General features: G+C 39.4%; 1 protein-coding gene across 3 annotated transcripts; it reads left to right on the forward strand.

Moving 5' to 3' along the window:
* Nucleotides 1–33: 33 nt before the first annotated feature.
* Nucleotides 34–19,958, forward strand: TTC38 (tetratricopeptide repeat domain 38). 3 transcript variants are annotated; one of them, XM_071733313.1, is made up of 15 exons: nt 82–154; nt 1,920–1,995; nt 2,380–2,457; nt 2,875–2,956; nt 3,290–3,461; nt 4,386–4,559; nt 6,086–6,161; nt 7,321–7,440; nt 10,173–10,232; nt 11,989–12,027; nt 12,957–13,038; nt 13,959–14,124; nt 16,704–16,863; nt 17,144–17,217; nt 18,006–19,958. In XM_071733313.1, the coding sequence occupies exons 2-15, from the start codon at nt 1,930–1,932 to the stop codon at nt 18,097–18,099; spliced, it is 1,443 nt and encodes a 480-aa protein (XP_071589414.1). In that variant the 5' UTR covers nt 82–154; nt 1,920–1,929; the 3' UTR covers nt 18,100–19,958. The 3 variants fall into 3 exon arrangements, with proteins under 3 accessions (XP_071589415.1, XP_071589414.1, XP_071589416.1); XM_071733314.1 differs by lacking the exon at nt 1,920–1,995 and having other exon boundaries at nt 34–154; XM_071733315.1 differs by lacking the exon at nt 3,290–3,461 and having other exon boundaries at nt 85–154; nt 4,508–4,559.
* The last annotated feature ends 1,361 nt before the right edge of the window (nt 19,959–21,319 follow it).

Below are 21,319 nucleotides of genomic sequence, written 5' to 3' on the forward strand. Positions count from 1 at the left end.
TGCTTCGCCCGCGGCCCCGCCCGATGCTGTCCCGGCCTCGGCCCCGCCTCCTCCTGCTCCTCCTGCTCCTCTTGCCGAGGGGCGGTGCGGAGCCGCCCGGTGACTGTAGCGGGGCCGCTGAGGGGGGATCATGGCGCCGCTGAGGGACTGCAAGGTGAGGGCACGTCTGAGGCGGCCCGCTTGCTCGGGCTTGCCCCGGTCCCACCGCGGCGACCGAGCGCGGGGGAGTGGGGTCCCGCTGTGCCCTTGGCACCTGGTGCTGGCCGGCGCACGGGGGTGGCGGGTGTGCGCCCTTCGGCCAGGCGGTGGCCTCCCGTGGGAGCCTGGGGGAGGTTCCGGGCCCGGCCGAGTGCTGGCGGGCGCTGGGTCCGTGGCGGGAAGGGGCTGAGCAGGGGCTGAGGGGCGGGCGCGGAGAGCCAGCCGCGGATGGTGAGGCCTCTGTTGGAGCTCCTCTCCCTTAGCCCCGCAGTCACCTCAGGCTGAGGGTGGGTTTCGAGTAGGGTCAGGCTGCTGTTGCGATCGGACTGCGGAGGCGAGTCGCAGTACCCTTCTTTCCCTTCTTTCCCTTCTTTCCCTTCTTTCCCTTCTTTCCCTTCTTTCCCTTCTTTCCCTTCTTTCCCTTCTTTCCCTTCTTTCCCTTCTTTCCCTTCTTTCCCTTCTTTCCCTTCTTTCCCTTCTTTCCCTTCTTTCCCTTCTTTCCCTTCTTTCCCTTCTTTCCCTTCTTTCCCTTCTTTCCCTTCTTTCCCTTCCCTTCCTGGGAAGACCCGTAAGACCCGTGCCTGATCATCTCTGGGTCTCGTATCTGCCCTCTCAGTGGGCCTCAAAAGCCGGGCAGGCCTTCATTTAGCTCAAAATCAGCTTCAGGTCCAAGAGTTCAAAAATCTGCCTGCAGAAGCTAGTTACTGATTAGTCATTCTTTCCTCCTATTTCTTCATTGGCTATCACTTTTTCTTTTTTTTTTTTTTTTTTTTTTTTTTTTTTTTTTTTTTTAGTAAATTAGGTAGGCAGAAGTAAAATTGAAAAGAAGTTTTTTTTTTCAGGGTGTGATTGTTTTGTGAGCTCTGGAGAGCTACCACTTGAGTAATAGAGGATGTGCTAACAGCTGCCTGCAAAAAGCAGAGATTCCTCACAGCCAGCTGGGGCTCCAATGGGGACAAACCCACAAATGAACAGTCGCCTTATGTTGTGATTTAACTCTCAAATTAAAGCAGGGAAAAGGGTAAGATTTTGGTCTTGCCAAGGTGCAGTAAGAAGAGCCAAGGCCATGGCATTCTTCTCCAAAAAGCATCAAAGAGGAGCGTCTTCTGGAGTTAAGAGAGAAAGGTTGTGGGATATTAGTGAAGAGAACTCAAAGGCAGCCTCTTTGGAAAGGGGAGATGATAATTGTTTTACAAACTCTTTACCAACTCATACTCCTTCTCTTGTAGATTTTTTGGGTTACAGTCTAATAGCTGAGTACAGACAGGCCCTAAGACGTGAGCATTCCAAGTAGTTTGGGCAGGACCACTGTGTACAGCACAAGGACTGTTGGCTCTTTTGTGTTCTATGTAGCTCTTTAGTTCTTGGTTGGCAAAAACAGTTTAGATTTAGGACAGATCTTGGATACCTTTTATAAGTCAGCAGCTGTTACAGGGTGCCTTTTCCTCTGCAGTCTTTTGTCCTGGCATGCTAACAGGAGGAGTAGTGGCATACAGGTTTTGATGCAGCCATCAACCATGGCGCTGTAGCTGTGTCAGCTTAGTTCCAACGTTCAGTGAACTGCACATCTGCCTAAGAAACTCTTTTTCTTCTCCAGCAGCTAGCTGGAAGATGTAGCACCTGAGTCAATGTTACATAGCTTGTTAAGAAACTGTGTCAACCTGATACTGTTTTGCATTTTAGCTTTATCAAATGCCCTTGTTTTTCCTTTTTTTTGTAAGGCTTGCGTACATGTCTATGGCCCAGCGTCTTGGTGGATTTGTTCTGCCAGGCTTTTTGGCCAGCAAATTACTTAAGGTACTAATTTCTCTTAGGAAAAAACCTCAGGGTTTTATTCTACTCTATCTCTGCTTCACATGAGGAGTGGCCGCAAAATGAACTAGCCAAAATTTGAGTTGTAGTGGGTCTTGTTCCAAGATGTGTAATCCACCAATACCTTCTTAAACTTTTTTTTCTGCTTTATTCCCACTGCTAACACAGCTAATTGAGTCTTCAAATATAACTACAACTTCACAAAAGGTTTGTGTGCCTGCTCACATTGTCCTTCCAGCTTGGTTTGTTTGTTTGTTTTTAAAATCAAAGTTGATGAAAGTATCAGAACACCATCAATTTGAAAATCTGTTTGCTTAGCCTGGAAAATGAGTGTGTAAATTGAGGAGGTTTGTGTCCTTTTTTGTGCAGGCTTGGGAGGATGCTGGTCTTTCCCTGTCCACAACTAGCAATGAAGCCTGTAAACTATTTGATGCTGTGCTGACTCAGGTATGACCAAAAAGGGTAAGAAAATGTTATTTGAAGGGGCTTGTTCATGAAACGGTCTTTGCTGTAGCTGATGTTTAAATTTCTTACCAGCTGGAAGAGCCTTAGAATCAGGCTGTCAGAGGAGTTCAGCTGTTATCAGGCTAGAGGGCTATGCCAGAAACTTCAGTCAGCATGTCCCTCCTACTTGACATGGGAGAATCAACCAGTTCACATAAACCACCCAGAAATCCATGATTATTAGTTCTGCTGGTGGCCAAACTGCCTTAAAGAAAACAGTTTTCCTGTTTTCCTGCTACACTAACCCTATCTGAATGCAACCCTTTACTCCTTTTTCTTGTTTACTTCTGGATTTCACACGAGGAGAAAAAGGAAGCCCAGTGTTACTGGGAATCCCTCAATCCTTTGTCTCCCTTACAGTACGCAACCTGGACCAATAATGAGAGCCTCGGAGGTATTGAGGGGTGTCTCTCAAAATTAAAAGCAGCAGATCCAAATTTTAGTAAGTATAACCTTTAATTCTCATCTTGGGAAATGCTGGGTATTATCTTGTGCCTCAGTGTTTATTGTGCTTTGTTTAGTCTAGTGGGAAGTGGTGGGTTATAGAATCCTGTACAACAGTCTAGAACAAGCTGGGATGGGTTTATTTGGGTTTTGTTTTGGTTTTTTTACTAATTAAAAGACTTTTTAAATGTCTATAATGAGGAGCTGTAAAAACTTTTGGCTTGTGAGACTTCTGGGACCATGTACAAGTCTTGTTTCAAACAAGCAAAGAACTCCCCCTCAGGTTTATATAGGGGTGAATTATCAAGGTGTAATGTTCTGTTTTCCTTAGCAATGGGACATGTCATTGCTAATGGTTTGGAGCTGATTGGCACTGGAAGTTCTGTGCGGCTCAACAAGGAGCTGAACAGTGGGATGCAAAGGATGATGATGCTTGCAAAATCACAGCCACTGACTGAGAGGGAGAAGCTCCATGTGTCAGCGCTGGAGATGTTTGCCAGTGGGTAAGGCCACTGTCATCCCATTTAAAGGACAAATGAAGAGTTTTAGCCACCACAGGCAGGAGAGATAGTTGGTAGCAGTGTTGCCTGACATAAGGTGGCATCTAGCAGAGGGTCAGGGTGAGATGGTGGTGGTTGTTCTTGAATTTCTCTCTCCAATTTGTGTCCTGCCTAGTTAGTGAGCAGTGTGGTAGGAGGGCAGGTGTTCTGCTGCCCCTGCTTCATAGCATTAAGCATTCCATGTTTTAGATCTGTCAGAGAACCATCAGTGAAATACATGGTTTAGAACTAAGAGACAAAACCTTTGACTGCAATCATGTCCAATGTAACACAGATTTGGGTCCACAGACGCAAAGTGTTAAAATAGTATTTTCTCTGTAAAACAGAGTTTTCAGTGTCAGAAATGTTAGAGGCTCACTGTTCCATTCAGTATGATGAATTTATGTGCACTGCAAAAAGCATGGACTAATGATTCATGATATGTTTTTTAAACAGATGAGTGAGCATGCATTTACCTCATGAAGGGTAAAGGGTAAAGAGGAAGCTGCTGAAGCCCTGTTACTGTGGGTTTGGTTACCCCTAGAGGAGAGAGAAGATGACTGTGCATATGAAATTAGAGTAGTTATGGTAGATCACAGTAAAAAGAGTTGAACTCTGTCAAATTTTTTAGATTTATGGTTTAAGCTAATTTCTTTTTCCTTGTGTGGTTGAGTTGTAACCCAAGGACGCTTCTTTCAAAAGATGTCTCAGAAAGTCCTCAGTGAAGAGCCATTATTTCTTTTCTTAAAAATGAAGAAATTAAAGGAGAAAAAGTCATGGGATGTTACATTTTGTATTTTTCAGAACAACATGAGTTTAGAACTGGCAGTGGAGGCACGCGTGTTTGCCTTCTCTCAACGATCAAAAATTTTTTTTTTGTCTTTCCAGACAGCTTCCAAAAGCTTGTGATTTGTGGGAACAGATTCTGCAGAACCACCCAACTGATCTGCTAGCCCTCAAATTTTCCCAGGACGCTTATTTTTACCTGGGATATCATATACAGATGCGAGATTCTGTTGCCCGTGTTTATCCTTTCTGGACACCTGATAATCCACTAAGCAGGTGGGTAATGCTTTGTCTTGAAAATTGCTCTTTATCTGGTGTGCATGTACTTTTTGGTTTTTTTAAGTTCCAGCACTTCTAGATAGCAGGATCTTTTGTAAAGAGACATGCAGACAAAGTCAGGGGCTTAGAAGTGAATCCCATGTTAGTAGAGCTAGAATACCTCTCCTGTATCCCTGCTGACATTCTTGTTGAGGCGTTTTCCTGAAGTGGTGTGTTGGCTCAATTAATACATTTTGGTCTCAAATATGGAACATGGCATGTAGCAAACAGGGTAAAATTATATCATCACAGGCAAAACTGTGGGCTTTCATGGGTCCAATATTTTACTTGGGGCTCACATTGTAGATGATAGAATACATCAGTGAAAGAAAGAAAGAAAGGAGTTGTTATTTGGAATAACAAAGTGTAGTTCTGAAATAAAAATTTGGTATATACCATAAGAGCAGCAAAGGCTGTCAGGAAGGTAGAATTTGTAAAAAATGCCTCTAGTTCTCTCCTGAAAATTACCCAATTGTCATTCAGGATAATATGAATCTATTGACAAAAGAATTGGGTTATTTAAAAAAATTAAGTCAACTTAGCAGTTAAAAAAAATTAAAGTCAACTTAGCAGTTTTGACTGGATTTTTATAAACTTTTCTAACCTTGATGCTGCGGAAGTGCAGGTTGTTGTCCACTTCATTAATTGCGAAGTAACAGGAAACACCCATATGCCAAGCATTTCTAAATTACAAAACCTCACAAGTACCTGTTGTCCTCAAACTTAGAGGCATGCAGAGTTACACATGAACTAAAAGGTTGGGGAAAAAAAAGGAAAGAAAAAAAAAATCACCTTTTACTTTTTTCAATCCAGAAAATGCATCAGTTGCAACATACCCCACATGTTTTAATAGTTCCTTTGGCTTCAAAGTCCTGAGGCAAAGCCCCAACAGTTATTTTGAGAAGCAGAAACAATCCTGTGGTATTTTAAAATCTACAAATCTGCAAATACTAAATACAGCTAAATATTTCTTAAAATGACTGCATTGGGTATGTGTGTAGGAGCATATAAGATACCTAATTTTTCTTAATGTTGGACCTTAATTGCTTAGTGGGGATACTCTCTGACTTGTTAACCAGTTCTAAAGAGTCACTTCACATGGAAGTGCTCTTGTGTAGTTTTGTGGGCACTGGAGAAAGCACAGAAGACTCCTGTGATGCCTTTGGGACTCTTGGGTAACTTTTGTTATCTCCTACTAATTCTGTGTCTTGCAACTGTTACAGAGATCAGCTGGTTGTTCTTTGCAGCTTTTAATTTCAGTTTGTCAAAAAGTGTAAATGTAGCTCTCAGAACACTGGTGATGTGCACCTTGTTACTGTTTTCCATGCTGGTGTCTCTGGATCCTGTATTCTGCAAGATTGAGCCCTCATTGTAACTTGCATTGTAGGGACTGTTTTGAGTTAAATGCTATTTCTAATGTTTTCAGTCCCAACTTATATGTAGTTCTGAATGGATGATGTACTGTTTTTTTCCCTTTTGCTTAGCTATGTGAAAGGCTACTACTCTTTTGGACTCGTGGAAACAAACCATTTTGATCGTGCTGAGGAGCTTGCCCGTGAGGTAAAATGCCTGTTATTGGTGCTAAAATTTTTTGAATTCTTAAACATGGTCCCTGCCTGTGGTGGTTTTCCAAATGCTAGAAATTGACTCAATCCATTTGCCCCGTTGCTGGTAGACACAGCAGCAAGAGAAAGCTCAACATGGAAATGCTCTCAGAGTTTTGTAAGAGGCTGCTTCTAAGTATTCCCTAGAAATGGAATTCCACATCTATGCCATACCATGGCAGTTTCATCTTGACTCTATTTCCTTCACCTGCTTATGAGCATCCCTTGTCAGATTGGTGTCAAAACACCTGTGGAAGGTCCCATCTGCTGTTTCCCCCACGTATAGTTGGCTATTTACTGCTCTCACAAAATGTTGGATGGTTTTGATGTAATCTCTTCTTAAGAGTTCACCTTGTTTGGGTTCCCCCCCCTGCAGTTTTTTTCGCAGGTGCTTGATTCCTTGTTTATTGAACAGTGAACTGTACAATGTTCCTGGGAGTCAATATTAGCTGTCCCACTTCCTTTTTATGAAGGTAGTAATTACACATTATACCTTTCCCAGTCCTCAAGATTATCCCTGTCCTTCAGGAGTGTCAGATACAATTAAATTGTAATGGTTTGGGTTTTTTGTGTTTTGATGGGGGATTTTTTTTTGTGCTAAGTTTCTGTTACATAAGATCACTGAAGGTGACAATAAAGACTAAACATTAACATTGAACATTTATGAGATCAATAACTGATCTTCCGAAATGCCTAAATCCTAGTGGGAGCTGTTGGAGCAAGAAAAAGGAACTTGCTCAGTACTCAGAGCTGGCCATGTTCTCGATGAAGAAATTATTACCTGCACGACAGTATGTTGTAGAATATTTCATGTCTGTACATCCAGCTCTTTGGTGGCTGATATTGGTGCGTGCCTGTGGAATAAAATTAAAGCCTGCATTTTAGTGTTTTAGAGATGTTCATCTCTGCACTAGAAGCTGGGAAACAAAATCAGCCAGTAAACAATTGTCTTCCTTTTCTGTCCTAATTATTCCTGTGTTTCGTTAGAACAGCTCCGGGTTGTACTTAAACTGTAGCAAGTAAAAAGGAGTCTCTTTTTTCTATATCTGGAGTGATAAATGCTGTTATTTGCAAGTTTGTAAGCTTAATCATGTTTTCCCTTTTTTCATTCACAGGCTTTGGCTATAAATAAGACAGATGCATGGTCTGTTCATACTGTAGCTCATGTAAATGAAATGAAGGCAGAGGTGGAGAAAGGTCTCGAATTTATGAAGGAAACTGAAAACAATTGGAAGGTAAACATTCTGGTAGCATCTCTGAAGAAAAGGTTCTTCTAAGTCGTTGTCTTCTCCCGCCAAGTTATCAATTCCTTTGCATGCAATTCCTTCCTATCTGCAGACATGTTACAAGCAATGCATAGTTCATGTGTCAGAATAACCATCCCTTGAGCTGCTGTTACTACACATCCTACTTTTGAAGCAAGGGGCACAAAAAATGAGTTATTAGGAGGGACACATACCATGGTCCCCTTGAAGTTGTTATTATTGTGACTGCTGAGATTACTAAAATGGCAAACTTGACAGTGGGCCAGAATTTACAGAAAATCTGTCCTCTCACACTGCCTTACTGTAGCTATCAGTATTGTAACAAGTACTGCTTTTCGACAAGTACGTGGTTTGTACATGTGGGTGTTAATGGACACACACACACCCCCACACACCTCAGTTTCTTTTTTCTGGTGGAGCTGATTAGGAATTTTACATCTCATAAAGACCTGGTCATTGCAGACAGGTGAAGTACCGTGATCTACTGATGTGTGGTTGATTCATATGGGATGTATCATGTGTGGATCTCAGAGGTCCTTCCCAACCTGATTCTGTGTGGTTTGTAAAAGTAAAGTGACTGGTGATATTTTAACAAGTTTTTTGCTAACACTGAGATGAGCGCTGAAAATCAGTTGAAGAACTGGTTAAACCTCTTCACAGGAACGTGAGGAGCTGTAAGAAATGACACAGTCAAATCAAATGTTTTAGAAGACTCAAAATATTTGTTTGCTTCTGGATGGGGAAGGGTTTTTAGAGGTTGGCAATAAAAAGTGAAGTGTTGCCCTTGTTTCTTTTCTAGTGCACTGAAGTTACTTTATCCAACTAATTTGGGTATCTCGTAGAGTATTGAACAGCTTAATTACTCTGTCATATGGTCTTTTGATGTAAGTGAAACTTAATTTTTATTTGAGTTGGGACAGCATGTGTTTTCCCAATGATGTAATGAGTCTTATTCAGAGCAGAAAGTTGTGAGGTTTGAATTTGTTAGAACCAACAAGTGTCTATTTATATTTATATTCACCTGAGATGACCATTCCACCTCATCCAACAACTATGTATGGATAATGAGGCTAGAAGGACTGTTTATTTTGCACTTGGTTTTTGTTTTTTTTTCAGTTAATCATTCAGACACCAAGTCTCACAAATGCCAGCAGAAAATCCATGCTTCAGGTTGATATCTATTATTTCTCAGGAAGCCTTTTATCAGTTTCATAGAATCATCCAGGTTGGAAAGGATCTCTGAGATCAGAGGTCCAACCCTTGATCCACTGTTGTCGTGGTTACCAGACCATGGCACTGAGTGCCCCATCAGTCTCTTCCTAAAAACCTCCAGGGATGGAGAATCCACCATCTCCCTGGGCAGCCCATGCCAATGCCTTCAATGGAAGCCCTTCTTCAGGGCTTTAATAAAGTTGCTTGCATTTTGTCTGATGATTTGACATTTTTAGATTTTATTTAATGACCAGGATCATCTATTTGTACTGTCAGAGTAAATGGATACCTTCTGTTACTTTTAATTAATCTTTCTCCTTTCCAATAAGAGTGGCAAAGATTTGGTGCAAGCTTTCTTTACAGAGTATTTTTTTGTTTCACCACTCCTCCAAAAAAAAGCAGAAATCGCTGTTTTAAATGTGTATTTCAGCTCAAAATCTAAAGAGGTAAATTACCTTGCCAGAGGGGACCTCTCTGCCTCTGCTGTTATTAAAGAGTGAGCTCTTGGGCTGAGTTCCCATAGCCAACTTTCATTTATTTATTTTTGTAACCTACGAGCCCACTTCTTTAGGAACTTCATCCCATTTCAGAACTGTCAGCAGCAGAGAAAGGGTTTTGTTTTATTCAGTGAGGTAATACCATGTTTTTGTTTGTATGACATTTGGAATGGTAGTATGGTATTAAACCTGGTATTATCAGGTCTATGCCAAGCACCTAACTACTTCAGCTGCTCAGGTTTGGTTTATGATTTAATATTAAACATGTAAAGGTTACCAGAATGTTTTGTTTTAACACAGTAAAGCTCTGATGTTCATTGGGAAACTGTGTGCTTTGTGAAAGTGAGTGTCAGCTGTCATCATGAAAACGAAGATGTTTTTCCTCTTGTGAAAACATTAAATTTATCTACAGCACTGCGGGGAGATGAATGAATCTTTCTGGTGTTTTAATATTCACCAAAGGGTAATGGAGTTACATTCCTGTTTTTCTATTCTCAATACATTAATGAAAGGAACTGCAGTGACATTGTCTTGAAGTGCAGGCTGAGTTTTTGATGTTCTTCTGTCAGCTGAAAAGGACTGTGCAAAGTTGGTACAGTCCAGGAAATATTAATATCTGATGAACTGCCAATGTTTTTGGTATTTAGTGCAGCTTCTCTAGTCCATAGTAAAATGTATGTTTAAGAAGTGGTTTCTCTCTGTCCGAGCTAGATGTCTAGGTGGGTAGAATGAATGCCCTCATAAGGTGGATGCCTCTTTCCACTGTGTATCCAGGTTACTTCTGATTCCCTCCTACTGTGAGGGAAACCTTGGTTTTGAAACTGAGTAGCTGCAAGGAGCAAATTTATCAAATAAGAAGCTGATTTGAATGTCTTATCTCTTCTGTCTCATTCAGTTGCTCTGAAGAAGGAAACAAATCTGACTAGATAAGTTCAAATGGGTAGTTATTTTTTAACTAATGATTTCTCTTGTTTTGTTTTGTTTTGTTCCCAGAACAGTGATATGCTTGCTTGCCATAATTACTGGCACTGGGCTTTATACTTCATTGAAAAGGTATGAGATATTTTGAATCAGGTGTTTTGTAGTCAAGAATGGTCATTCAGCTAATGCTATTTGAAAGGCAGACCTAACATTTCTAGATTTTTTTTTTCCCAGCTATTTTTAAAGGGATGTTTTTGTAAAATAGCACAATGCCATTTTTAAAAATGACATGAAGCATTAAAGACCATAAAGCTGGTCCTTTATTACGTAATTTTAAAAAGTTTTAATTACATTGGACAAAGTTCCAGGGTCTTTGTTTGAATGTTGAAAAATTGTTGTGAGATTACTGCATATGTGAAGATCAAATAGTCTCACTAATTACACTTGGCACAAATATTTGATAGAAAGTGGATCCCTACTTTTCAGACAAAAATCTCTTTTAATTCTGTACTGATTTGCTAGCCCCAAAATATGCTGACTGTAAGAGAGTCTGTGAGCTTTAAATTTGGTTACCAATACAATTAATTAATTGTGTTACTAATTCTTATGATGAAAACACTTCTAAAACATTTGCAATTTTACCCAACCTGTTAGGTTGCAATGCAAGATTTCCTTGGATTTAATAATGCTTTAGCACTTGGGGGATTCAGTTTAGTAGGGATTCAGAAGTTTGACATCACTGAGCAGGCAGTGTACTGGAAAGCAGAGCACTTGCTTGTGTTCAGTATTAACACAGAAGGAGCATAACTCTTGATAGTAGCTTGTTTATTTTGCCACCTTCTGTCTATGCACTTTTTTGTAGTCTGCTTGTGATTATTTTTTTCCTACCTCTTCACATACACAGTGGGATGCACTAATTTTTGCAAAAATCCCTGAAACATTAGAAGATGTTTCTTTACAAAGTACAGGAGCTCTGTAGAACACTAGAATGAGAGGTAATATGTTGTCTCTCTCCTTCATGTGTGACCTATAACACCAGTAATGTTACTGATGCCAATTTTATGCCCCCAACAAGGCACGGACAGAGTAACTGCTCAGAGACAAAGTTTGTAGCCTTTAAGCAGGAGGTATTTATTAACGGCCGGGGAGCAGCCAGGTTTTCCTGGGCAAACTGCTCCAATTCAGCAATCTCACAATTCAGCTTTTATACAATTTTCCCAGGCAATTGCAACATACATTATGAATATTCATTATATTGCAACATTTACTTTTAATATTCATAATAGGCGGAGTTGAGGCAGAGTTAGAGGGTTGGTCTTCAATTTGGGGAGGATTTTTGGGGTCGTTCCTGTATTTCATCCTCTTGAACTGGTGTCCTTTCCATAACTTTTTCCTAATTTGGATAGTCTCCTTGTGCATTTGGCAGGGTCTTAGTGACCTTGGCTCATCCTAAAACTTCTGAGGCTACTGATGCCAAATTTTATGTTATTTTATAGTTTTAGTGTTCTTTTCTGTCAACCTGTCCTGTTCTCTCAGACAATTTATTACCTCCGTATTTTCCTAATGCTAAGCTTTCTTATAGTGCCTTGCATTTTATGTTTTAACTCGTTATTTCTCGAAGACTGCTTCCTTTTGGGCGGCTTCATTACTGGTGTTAACCTAAACATACTGACTGTTTGGCCTAGTAAATCCTGGTTTATCTCAGGTTTCATTCTTTTAATACTTCAGGGTTTCTCTGGCTCAGTTTGTTATGATGAACTCATGAGGCAATTTGTTGTGAAGCAATATTATGACATCTATTAATTGTATTTGTGTCTTTGGTTACTATCAGCCACTTTTGGTTGCTGTATCTGAATGTTAGTCATGCAGTCCTTGTTTGCTTTTACAGGGTGAATATGAGGCTGCTTTGACAATTTATGACAACCATGTGAGTAGGGCCCTTTTTTCCTTACTGAGAATGTGCTTAAGACCATGATAATCATCTTCTACCTTCTGTATGAGATTGAAACCTACCACAGTGTGCCATGTATGTGTATATTTACATAGGTTGTTACAGTTTTTGTAGAGAAACTGTTTTTCAGTGTATATATATATATATATAATTTACATAGTTGTTACAGTTTTTATAGAGAAACCGTTTTTCAACTGGTAAAATGCCCAGAAGACTTGAGTGTGATATAGTTCAACTCTTTCTTACACATGTGCTTGAAAAAGCTACAGTGGCACTGTTGATACAGTTTTCCATTCTGTTTGTGTTTCTTATTCATGCTGTATGGGGCTGAGTGTCCAAAGAAAAAAGCTTTTTATAAGCATGTAAAATAATTTTCCTGTAAACTCAAGATACTGTTACAAATTACTGATTTTGCATGCTAGCTGCTAAGTCAACAGAAACATCTCTTTTCTTTCCCTTTACTGTCTGGTCTTTGGAGCAGTCTTTGCAATATAGAATCAGATAGGATAATTTATCTTTGTATGGAGTATAAAAATAATGGAAGCATTAAGAAAGCTGCTTGGAAAACTCCTACTATCTACTATCTACTATAAACTATCTACTAACCCTAGAAAAGGGAAGTAATACTTATGGCACTGTTTGGAAAAATAGATACTTTGGTGACTCTCCGTACTTACTGAATTTAACTTCATAACTGGGAAAACAACACAAACAAAACAGTGTAAGTGTTTAGCATTGCAAAGTGCTGTATTTAAGAAAGCTGCAATTAAGGGTGCTGCAAAACTGGTATTTTTGTATGAATAAAAAGATAAAAGTAAATCTTTACTGAGAAAATAAATTTGATTATCTGAGTAAGTTCCCACTAGCACTTCAGTTGGGCAGCTTATGAATACTTCTGATTACAGGTTGGTCCCCGGTGTCTCTCAAGTGGAAGCATGCTGGATATTGTAGATAACTGTTCAATGCTGTACAGGCTTCATCTGGAAGGTATGCTCTCCACCTGCCATTCTTTTTGAACTGTAAGGGGAACAGTTTTTGCCTTCCCCCATAAAAAAAGGATTTTTTTAAAGATACTTAAACAGCAAGCTTGGTCAGTGTTACAGAAAAAAATTTAGCTCTGAAGAAAAGCCTCAGTGTGAAACTTCTAATAGTCTGCATAACCAAGAGCTGTTGTTCTGGTTTGTTGGTTTTTTTCCCCACCATGGCAGCCTGAGATTTCCTTCAGCTCAAGCTAGCATATATTTCTCTTTTGACAAATTAATTTCTATTTTTCCTGGAGATCTGAGACTGGACAATCAGGTACATAAGCCTTTAAAAATTTGTAGAGCTTCCTTAAAGTAAATTTAAAGTTAGATACTTAACTTTCTACTTTGGTATTTATTGAAATAGCTAATACATGTACATTGACCTATTAGCCTCTGACTTTCGTGTGCTTACCTAAGTGCCATTTCTCCCTAATTTTTTGGTGTTTATACATGAAAAACACCATAAGTTCATGGAAGGGTGAGAGTGTTATTTTCATGGTATTCAGTTGAAACACTGATGATGTATTTGGTTGGTTTATGAAATCCATCTTGTCACTATAATTTGGTTGCTGCAGGTGGTGTTTTATGAACATCACCTTCAAGACACAAGCAAGCTTGCAATAAAACAAGATTGCAACAAAGCAATTTATACCTCACATAATGCAGTTTAGAATATTGGTTATAAATTACAGGTAGTCAATAACCTCTCTGCCTAAATATGGCAACCTGGAGCTGAGCATTACTCTGAAAATTTTGCCACTTCAGGAAATGTTTTCTTCAATTTAGTAGAAATGTTATTTATGCTGGGTGACTGAAAAGATATTACAAAGTCACACTTTTTCCTGTGGTATTTATATTGAGAAAAATATTTTTTACTCTTAGGTGTAAAACTTGGGGACAGGTGGAACCATGTTCTCAAGCTTACAAAGAAGCACACCAAAGATCACATTCTTCTGTTCAATGATGTCCACATCTTGATGTCTTCACTTGGAGCCAAAGACCACAAAACTACTGATGAGCTTTTAACAACTCTTCAGGAACTTGCCAAGTAAGCAAGTGAATTGAAGTATTGTATTCAACAAATATTTTGTCCTCTTCAAAGTGATAATATCTCTGGCTTATTAAAGCACTACAACATGATCTTCTAGCATGTCCCTGGGACATGTGTGGTTTCAGTAGGTCAGTCTTCAGTTGGGTGGTCTCTATAACCAGTTACTTTTTGAGTTGATGGCTTCTGGGGCTTCTAATCTTGCTAAGCTAAAATGCTTGAGGTTGTGGACACTAACTGAAGACTTGCTGTATATTTTCCTTTCAGTGGGTTCACCCTAAGCCATGTTACGTACCATAAATAAGGTATTTCACCTGAATATTAGTAAGGGCATTCTGCAATGTATGTCAGATATCTATGGCTGTTTTTCCCTCTGGTTCTCTGGTTTAAAAGGCTCTTTAATAATAGAGCACTAGTTGGTAGAGATGTTCTGATAGCTACAGTTTGATGTGTTGTGAAATGCTGCTGAAGGAAACTGAATATAAAGTTCTGCTAAATGAATCCTAGATAAATATTTTGCTTTCAAATTGATTTATTTCCAAAATTTGAACATCTAGTTATTTACTTTAAACCACTTTTTTTTTTTCTTTTTTTTTTTTTATTGCCTTATGTGTCAACAAGCTGTAAACTGTCTTGATTTTTCTTTTTGAAGGGGTGGTTCTGTAGATATTTTAAATATAATTTTTATGCCCTGCCAATACTGTTCTTCCTCTGTTTCGACACCTATTGCTTCCCTTGCCTTAAAAAAGTAGGAAGAAGAAACTGTTACTATTTGATCCTGAGCTTAACAGCCATCAATCAAAAATAAGAACTAATTGTAATTCTTATCAAGCCTAAGCACATCTGATTTGAATAAAGCAGGAAATGGTGAATATCTAAATATATTAATGAACATATGCTACTTATCCTTTCTCCCAGTGCTTCTTTTTCCTGTGTGTTTAACAGCCCTTTGTAATAACACAGATGTACATTTTCAGCTGTAGTTGGAAATATTATAAAGCTTAGTTTTATTGTTATTTGAGAAAACAGACTGTGAGATGAAGGGATTGTCTTAATGATTTGCTTAATTTGAGTATAATAATTTACTTAATATGAGTATCAGAGTATGTAGTAGCTAAATGATACCTAAAAAAGCAGACGTAAAACTCGGGCACTAACAATAGTCATTCTTGGCAATTCAGTACTGTTGTTCTCTTAGTCTTTAAATTGCAAAGTTGGCAGCATTTTGTGAAGTGTTTCATGGTGCTCTCTGGTGATTCGTATCACATGAAATATTTTCATGGGTGGGAATGTTAGTTAATGCAGGGGAGTTATGTTGTTCTCCATACTTCAAATCACTTGCAGGAGAAGAGAAAAAGAAAATAAGTTTTTCATCTCTGAATTTTCTCAGAGAGCTGGAACAAATGTTTAAATGAAGAATTGTTTCATAATTTTCATCATTAGCTGTCTCAAACTACTTATTTAAAATGCGTATCTGTTGTGAACTTGAAATTTTCCAGGATGCCATACTTTAAAGAATGATAAATGCACAGAGCAGCACTGCATGATGAAAATACAGGGACCTAGTGGAAGAAATGGGATATTTGCTATTGTTGACTCAAGAAAAGGAACAGAGACTATGCTCTGTGTTTGGTAAATTTAAGGTACTAGTGTGGGAGTGAGACTCAGTGACTGTTGCAGAAGGGCAGCGTTACAGAAACCAGTGATTAAGGTTCCACAATGGTTGGAAAATTTACAGAAAAACCCATTCTAAGAAACAAATGGAATTTAGAACATAAAAGTGCGCTGTATTCTTAGCAATAATTTATATTGCTTGGGATAAAAAGCCCTCCTGTTTTCTATTGCCAGTCAACCTTTTGGCACTGAAGTGACACTATGTAAGACCTGATCACAGTCAGCTCCCTCTGTAGCAGTGGAGTAACCCAGTTCCATGTTGTCCCATGCTAAAGTCATCCCAAAGAGCTACAGTGTGGTTACTTGTATTCCTACTTTTTTTTTTTTTTTTTTTTTTTTAATTAAATATTGGCAAGGATACTAGTTAGGATCTACTTCTGCAGTATGCCTCTTCCTCTCTTCGATTAGCTAGGGCATGATCACTAAAAGAGAAGAAGAAATTAAAAAAAAAAAAAAATCCTTGCCAGTATTTAAAAATCTCTGTCATTGGGAACACTGTTACAGAGAGGGTGAGGTGCTGTGCAGCAAGCTGGTTTGCAAAATTATTATCTGGAGCTGTTTGCAAGGGACTCATAGCCACTTCTCATAGAGATGAGGACAGTCAAAGAAGTGGCAGCAGGATGTTCCAGTGAAATCAGAAGAGAAACATGCAGTTTTCTCACTTTTTCTAGACAAGAAGCTATTTATTTCAAAGGCAGGAGGTGTTGTGCTTTTACCTGTATCCAGGAGAATGAAAACTGCTTGTCTGATGAAGGTAACATAACCACACAAGAAGATAAAGTACTTGAAATGTGCTTATGGATGATTAAAAAAAGGAAATTGTTGGGAGGCAGTGACAGACTGGCACTGAAATAAGTATTTTTTGAATTCAACTTATGGGAGTTAACCACTTTCTTGTTTTACAGAGCACCTTGTGATGATCATGAGCTTTCCCTGGCTCCTAGTTTGGGTTTGCCACTGTGCCAGGCTTTTGTAGAGTTTGAAAATGGAAATTGTGATAAAGCTGTAGACCTGCTGTACCCAATCCGTTACCAACTGATCCAACTAGGAGGCAGTAATGCTCAGGTAAAGGAGAGCAATAAAAGACTTTTTGATGTGACTCGGTCCTTTTCCAGTAGCCTCCATTAACCACTGATACTATTAACAGCTCTTCATTCTCAGTGAAAAGCTGAACTATGCTTGTGACTGAATTCTGTTTGCAAAAACTTACTAGTAGTGGTAGCTTCATCTTGTCAATATGTTTCCTTCATCAGTGGTTTTAATAATTTGGCAAACAGGACCTTGTAACCAGCAGTACTTTATAAGTTACTTATTACTTTGTATTTTTGCTGACTTCTTTTTTCAGAGAGATATTTTCAGCCAGTTATTGATTCATGCTGCTTTAAATTCTAAATCACAAGCCAAACAAAACCTTGCAAGGTGAGTAATTTTTCCTCATAAATATTTGTGAAAGTAGTCCTGTTGCTGAAAGTAGGAAGGAGTAAATATAGTCAAGCCACTAAATTAAGGCTGCAATTATGCAGAATGATTTGTGTTAAATGTAACAGCATGTAACTAGGATAAAACTCTTGTGGTCTGGGTGAATGATCTGTATTTGTTCAAGGGCAGTTGTTTTTCAAATGGTTCTGTCTTAAAATGTGGCCTCCTGCCTATTGATCAGTGTACTTAATGGACTGCTAAACTTCTGTGAACTGCAGAAAATCAAATCTGTCCTAATGATGACATCTGCTTTATTGGGAAGAAGATTTACAGAGGCTGATCTGTGTGAGCTTGCCTTAGTACAAGCCATGAGAGCCTTGTTTGGTGGAAAATCATAAATTTTGCTTATTCGGACATATTAAGTTCTGTTGAAATGTGTTGACTGAGCCTGCCTGTGCACTTAAAAGAATGGTTCCTTTGGACAATATGAAGCCTTGCCTATTCCCCTCCTGAGGTCTTTCTGAAATATATAGAAATCAGATAAAATATCAGAATTATTCTTTTGTGCACTTTTTTGTGCTCATTTTCAGTCTGTCGGTGCTGAAAAGAATTCTCCTCTGCCTGAGAGGAGAAATTGTCATGGCCAATGAAAGGAAATTTACAGCTTAAGAGCAGGTCCTCTGATGCTGTTTTCTTCCTTTCAGAAAGATACTGCTGGTCATCTTAGGGGAAAAATGATGTATTCATGACCTCTTCCCATTTCTCTCCTGCCTTTCCTCCTTTCTCAGGTGCCTCCTGAGGGAACGTGATGTGATGAGACCAAATTCACCAATGACAGAGCGACTTATTAGGAAGGCAGCAGCTGTTCATTCAATGGCATAAGTCTTTCCTCTGTTCTTCAGCTGAATAGCAATAAGCTTACCAGTTAAAGTCTGGGTGCAGGAAGTGGAGAGGTGCTATGCTAGAAACCATGCTAGAGATTCACAGTACGTAAGGGCAGCCTTTAGAGATACAACCAAATTAGAGATACAACCAAAATTTTCTTAATATGTAGCTTTTGCATTTCAGGAGGTTCTATCTTAGATGCTTCCACAGGGAAATAGTAAGATAACCTTCTGATAATGCACAGCTTTCTGAAGCATCCTGGGATGCTGCTTCTCTGGTATATTTTCCTGAAAGTTCCCTCTTGGCCCAATTATGTTCATTACAGTAACAGAGCCCAGATTGCAATCATTCATTGGCCCAGTTCATTGATAAGTTAAATGATCAGTAAACTGCTCAGGTAATTCAAATGAACCTTTTAAACATTGGTAATAGGAAAGTATGAGACCAGAGCCAATCCAGGCATAAACTGAATTTCATATCAAACTTCCAGTCTGTTTTGAGGCATGAGTCACAGGCTCAGTCAATACAGATCTGGCTGCACTCAGGATCTCTCTCCAGGTGCATATTTTTACACTCCTTCTCATAAAATGTTAAACTTTTTCCTTTCAATAGCACCTCAAAGTGCTATTCTGAAATTATTATATGAATGAAACAAGACAGGAGGGGTAATAGCTCACCACAACCATGCTAATGCAGGTACTCCCTTGGTCCTTTTAAATATTTCAGAGAAAAAATGAAAAAGCCTGGATTTCAGCTACAAAAGCACAATTTCTCAGTGGCAGTTTGGACTTGCCTCTTTGTGCTTACCTCAGCTTTTGGAAAGTCAGGCTTTACTCAGTAGCACGAGCCCCTACATGTTAGCAAATTAGAGTTGAAAACTAATGTTAAAGCATGTACTTCATAGAGGCATCTCAGAGCTGGCAAAGACTGGAAGGGAGGTCCCCCATGGAAAAAGAGCTAAGGGGACTTTGTCCTGCCACAAGTGATGTGGCAAGCTTTGGTGCTGCAAATGATGCCCAATGTGAGCTGTGTGCCTCCCTAATGTTCTGTTTTCTTTGGATCCTTGCTGTGTAGCAGAGCTAACAAACTGCTTTACAACAGTAATCCAGAAGCCCCTAATGAAGGTAAAGATTATATTTCAAACGAAAACTGAAATATTGCCACCTCTTCTTCCTGAGCAGAGATGTCACACTCTTAAAGTGCCCAAGCTCTGGCTTTGGCATCAAATCTGCAAGCTCTCTGGGACACACACATCCCTGCCCCTCCTTCCTGTCCAGCTCAGGCTCTTCTGTGTTGTCCCACAGCAGCCCCATCCCACATATGGTTTCTTTTTGACCTAAAAAAAAGCTCTTTGGTAGCTGTTGCTGCATTGCCCCTGGAGTTCCTGCCTAGAGTAAGATGTGCCTTGCTGCTACCCTTCTTGCCCCAACCCTCGCTTAAAGAAAAAATAGTATATTTTTAAATCAATGATAATTTGTGAAAATAGGTAAGGGTATTGCATCCTCACCTCCAGCCTTTTAAATCCAGCAGACAGTTGTAGTTCCCTGTTCTTCAGCTTCATTATTGCTTTGTAAGTGGCTAAAGTTGCACTAGATTTTTACTATTCTCTTTTAATCAGTGTATTTCAAAAGATGCCTTTAGACAGGTAACTTTTTACTCAAGCAATATAATAAATCTTATTAGGAAACAAAAGCCTGAGAAATCTACTGGCTGTTTATGAATTCTGTACTCAATGTGATCCATTGCTACACAAATATAAGAATGACATCTGTAGTACTTTTGATATAATGTGATGGAGAATTTTTGCTGCTTTACATCAATAAATTCAAAGGTATGCTCAGTTGAGCAGCAACTTCTTTGCATGTATGGGTGAAATTTCTAAATGGGTTATCCAGCTTAATTTCAAAAGTCTGTAACAGTATGTGCCTTCTTTGCTTCCATAAATGGGACTGAAAGCTTTTTCATTCAACTAGTACTACACATTTTGCCCACTTCTGGTTTTCTGCCTTCCTCTTATTTATAGCTAAAATACTTAAACCATTCTGTCTGGCTTCAGCATGCTATGCTGAATCATTTTCAGTTCCTATTATGAAAAATAATAAGGCTCAGTGAGAAGAAGGAGATGAAGAACTTGCCCAAGGACTGTGCTCACTCCTAGAAGGCTGTCTTTTTATATCTAAGCAGAACAGTTGAAAAGCAGTTGATACAAACTTGATATAAACATTTGCTGCTGACAAAAGAGATACTGATTTTGCACAGGTTCTGCAAATGCAAACACAAACACATCCCCTTCCTTGCTTTTATTCTCTCTGCTACACCCATAAAAGTTATCAACCTCCCAACCTCCACTGCACCTCTTTTTCTGGATTAAGAGGGCCAGAGGGTCCTTTCTGTTGTGCCTCAGCGTTTGAGTCTGGGCAGTAGCTCCCCTACACAGGACATCAGGAAAGATCTACTTTTAACTTTAATGCTATTTTTCATGATCCCCACCGTGGCTTGAATGGCAATGCCCCCAGAGCAGGGGAGAGAGACTTTTCTGAGCTGCTTTCTTAGTCATCTGTGCTTAGACCATGTACACCATCAACTCAGTTACTTTTACAGCTTTTTCAGTGTTGGCTGTTCTGTGTAGGTCAGTGCAATAAAACAGGAGCTGGTGATCTGTTGGACTGCACTGCTGTCAGAACTGCTACTGTGCTGTTTGTAACAATTCTGTTGGCAGCAAGCAAGATGAACCCTCAGGTGCTTCAAAAGTCTTTGCTACAGTGAGTGTAGCTTTTAGGACCTATTAAAAGAGCTGCCTGGTTTAGAATATTAGTGCTGTTGAGATGTACTCACACCTACAATGATGATTTGTGGTATGTAAAGGAGGCTGCTGTGAAAGCACAGCTATCACCCATCATCTAAGGCCTTGCCTAGCTCTTGCCCTCCAATACTGCAGCTTCTTGGGTTTGTTGGTGAAGAAAACACAGCATCAGTGGTATCATGATCAACTATCATAGCAGCTACATTGGTTTTGAGTAATCTTGTTCACAAATCAAGACATTTGTTAATCCAAGGTGAAGTGTGGGGGTTTTAAAGCAAGTTTTCTGTTACAGGCACACATAGAGATCTGTTCAAATACAAAATAAAGGCTTTGGTCAGCTGCAGGAGCCCCTGCAAGTGATTGCTTTACCTTCTGTGTATGCATAGCTACTGTCAAAGACCTTCTGTGAGGATA

Source organism: Heliangelus exortis, chromosome 1 (assembly GCF_036169615.1).
Source record: "Heliangelus exortis chromosome 1, bHelExo1.hap1, whole genome shotgun sequence".
Classification (NCBI taxonomy): Eukaryota; Metazoa; Chordata; class Aves; order Apodiformes; family Trochilidae; genus Heliangelus; species Heliangelus exortis.

What these genes read in the sequence shown, in the direction of transcription:
- TTC38 (XM_071733313.1), top strand. Translation starts at nt 1,930, where the DNA reads ATGTCTATGGCCCAGCGTCTTGGTGGATTTGTTCTGCCAGGCTTTTTG. An exon ending in AAACTGAAAACAATTGGAAG is followed by an intron (nt 7,441 to 10,172) that starts GTAAACATTCTG and finishes TTTTGTTCCCAG; the next exon opens with AACAGTGATATGCTTGCTTG. An exon ending in TGACAATTTATGACAACCAT is followed by an intron (nt 12,028 to 12,956) that starts GTGAGTAGGGCC and finishes TTCTGATTACAG; the next exon opens with GTTGGTCCCCGGTGTCTCTC.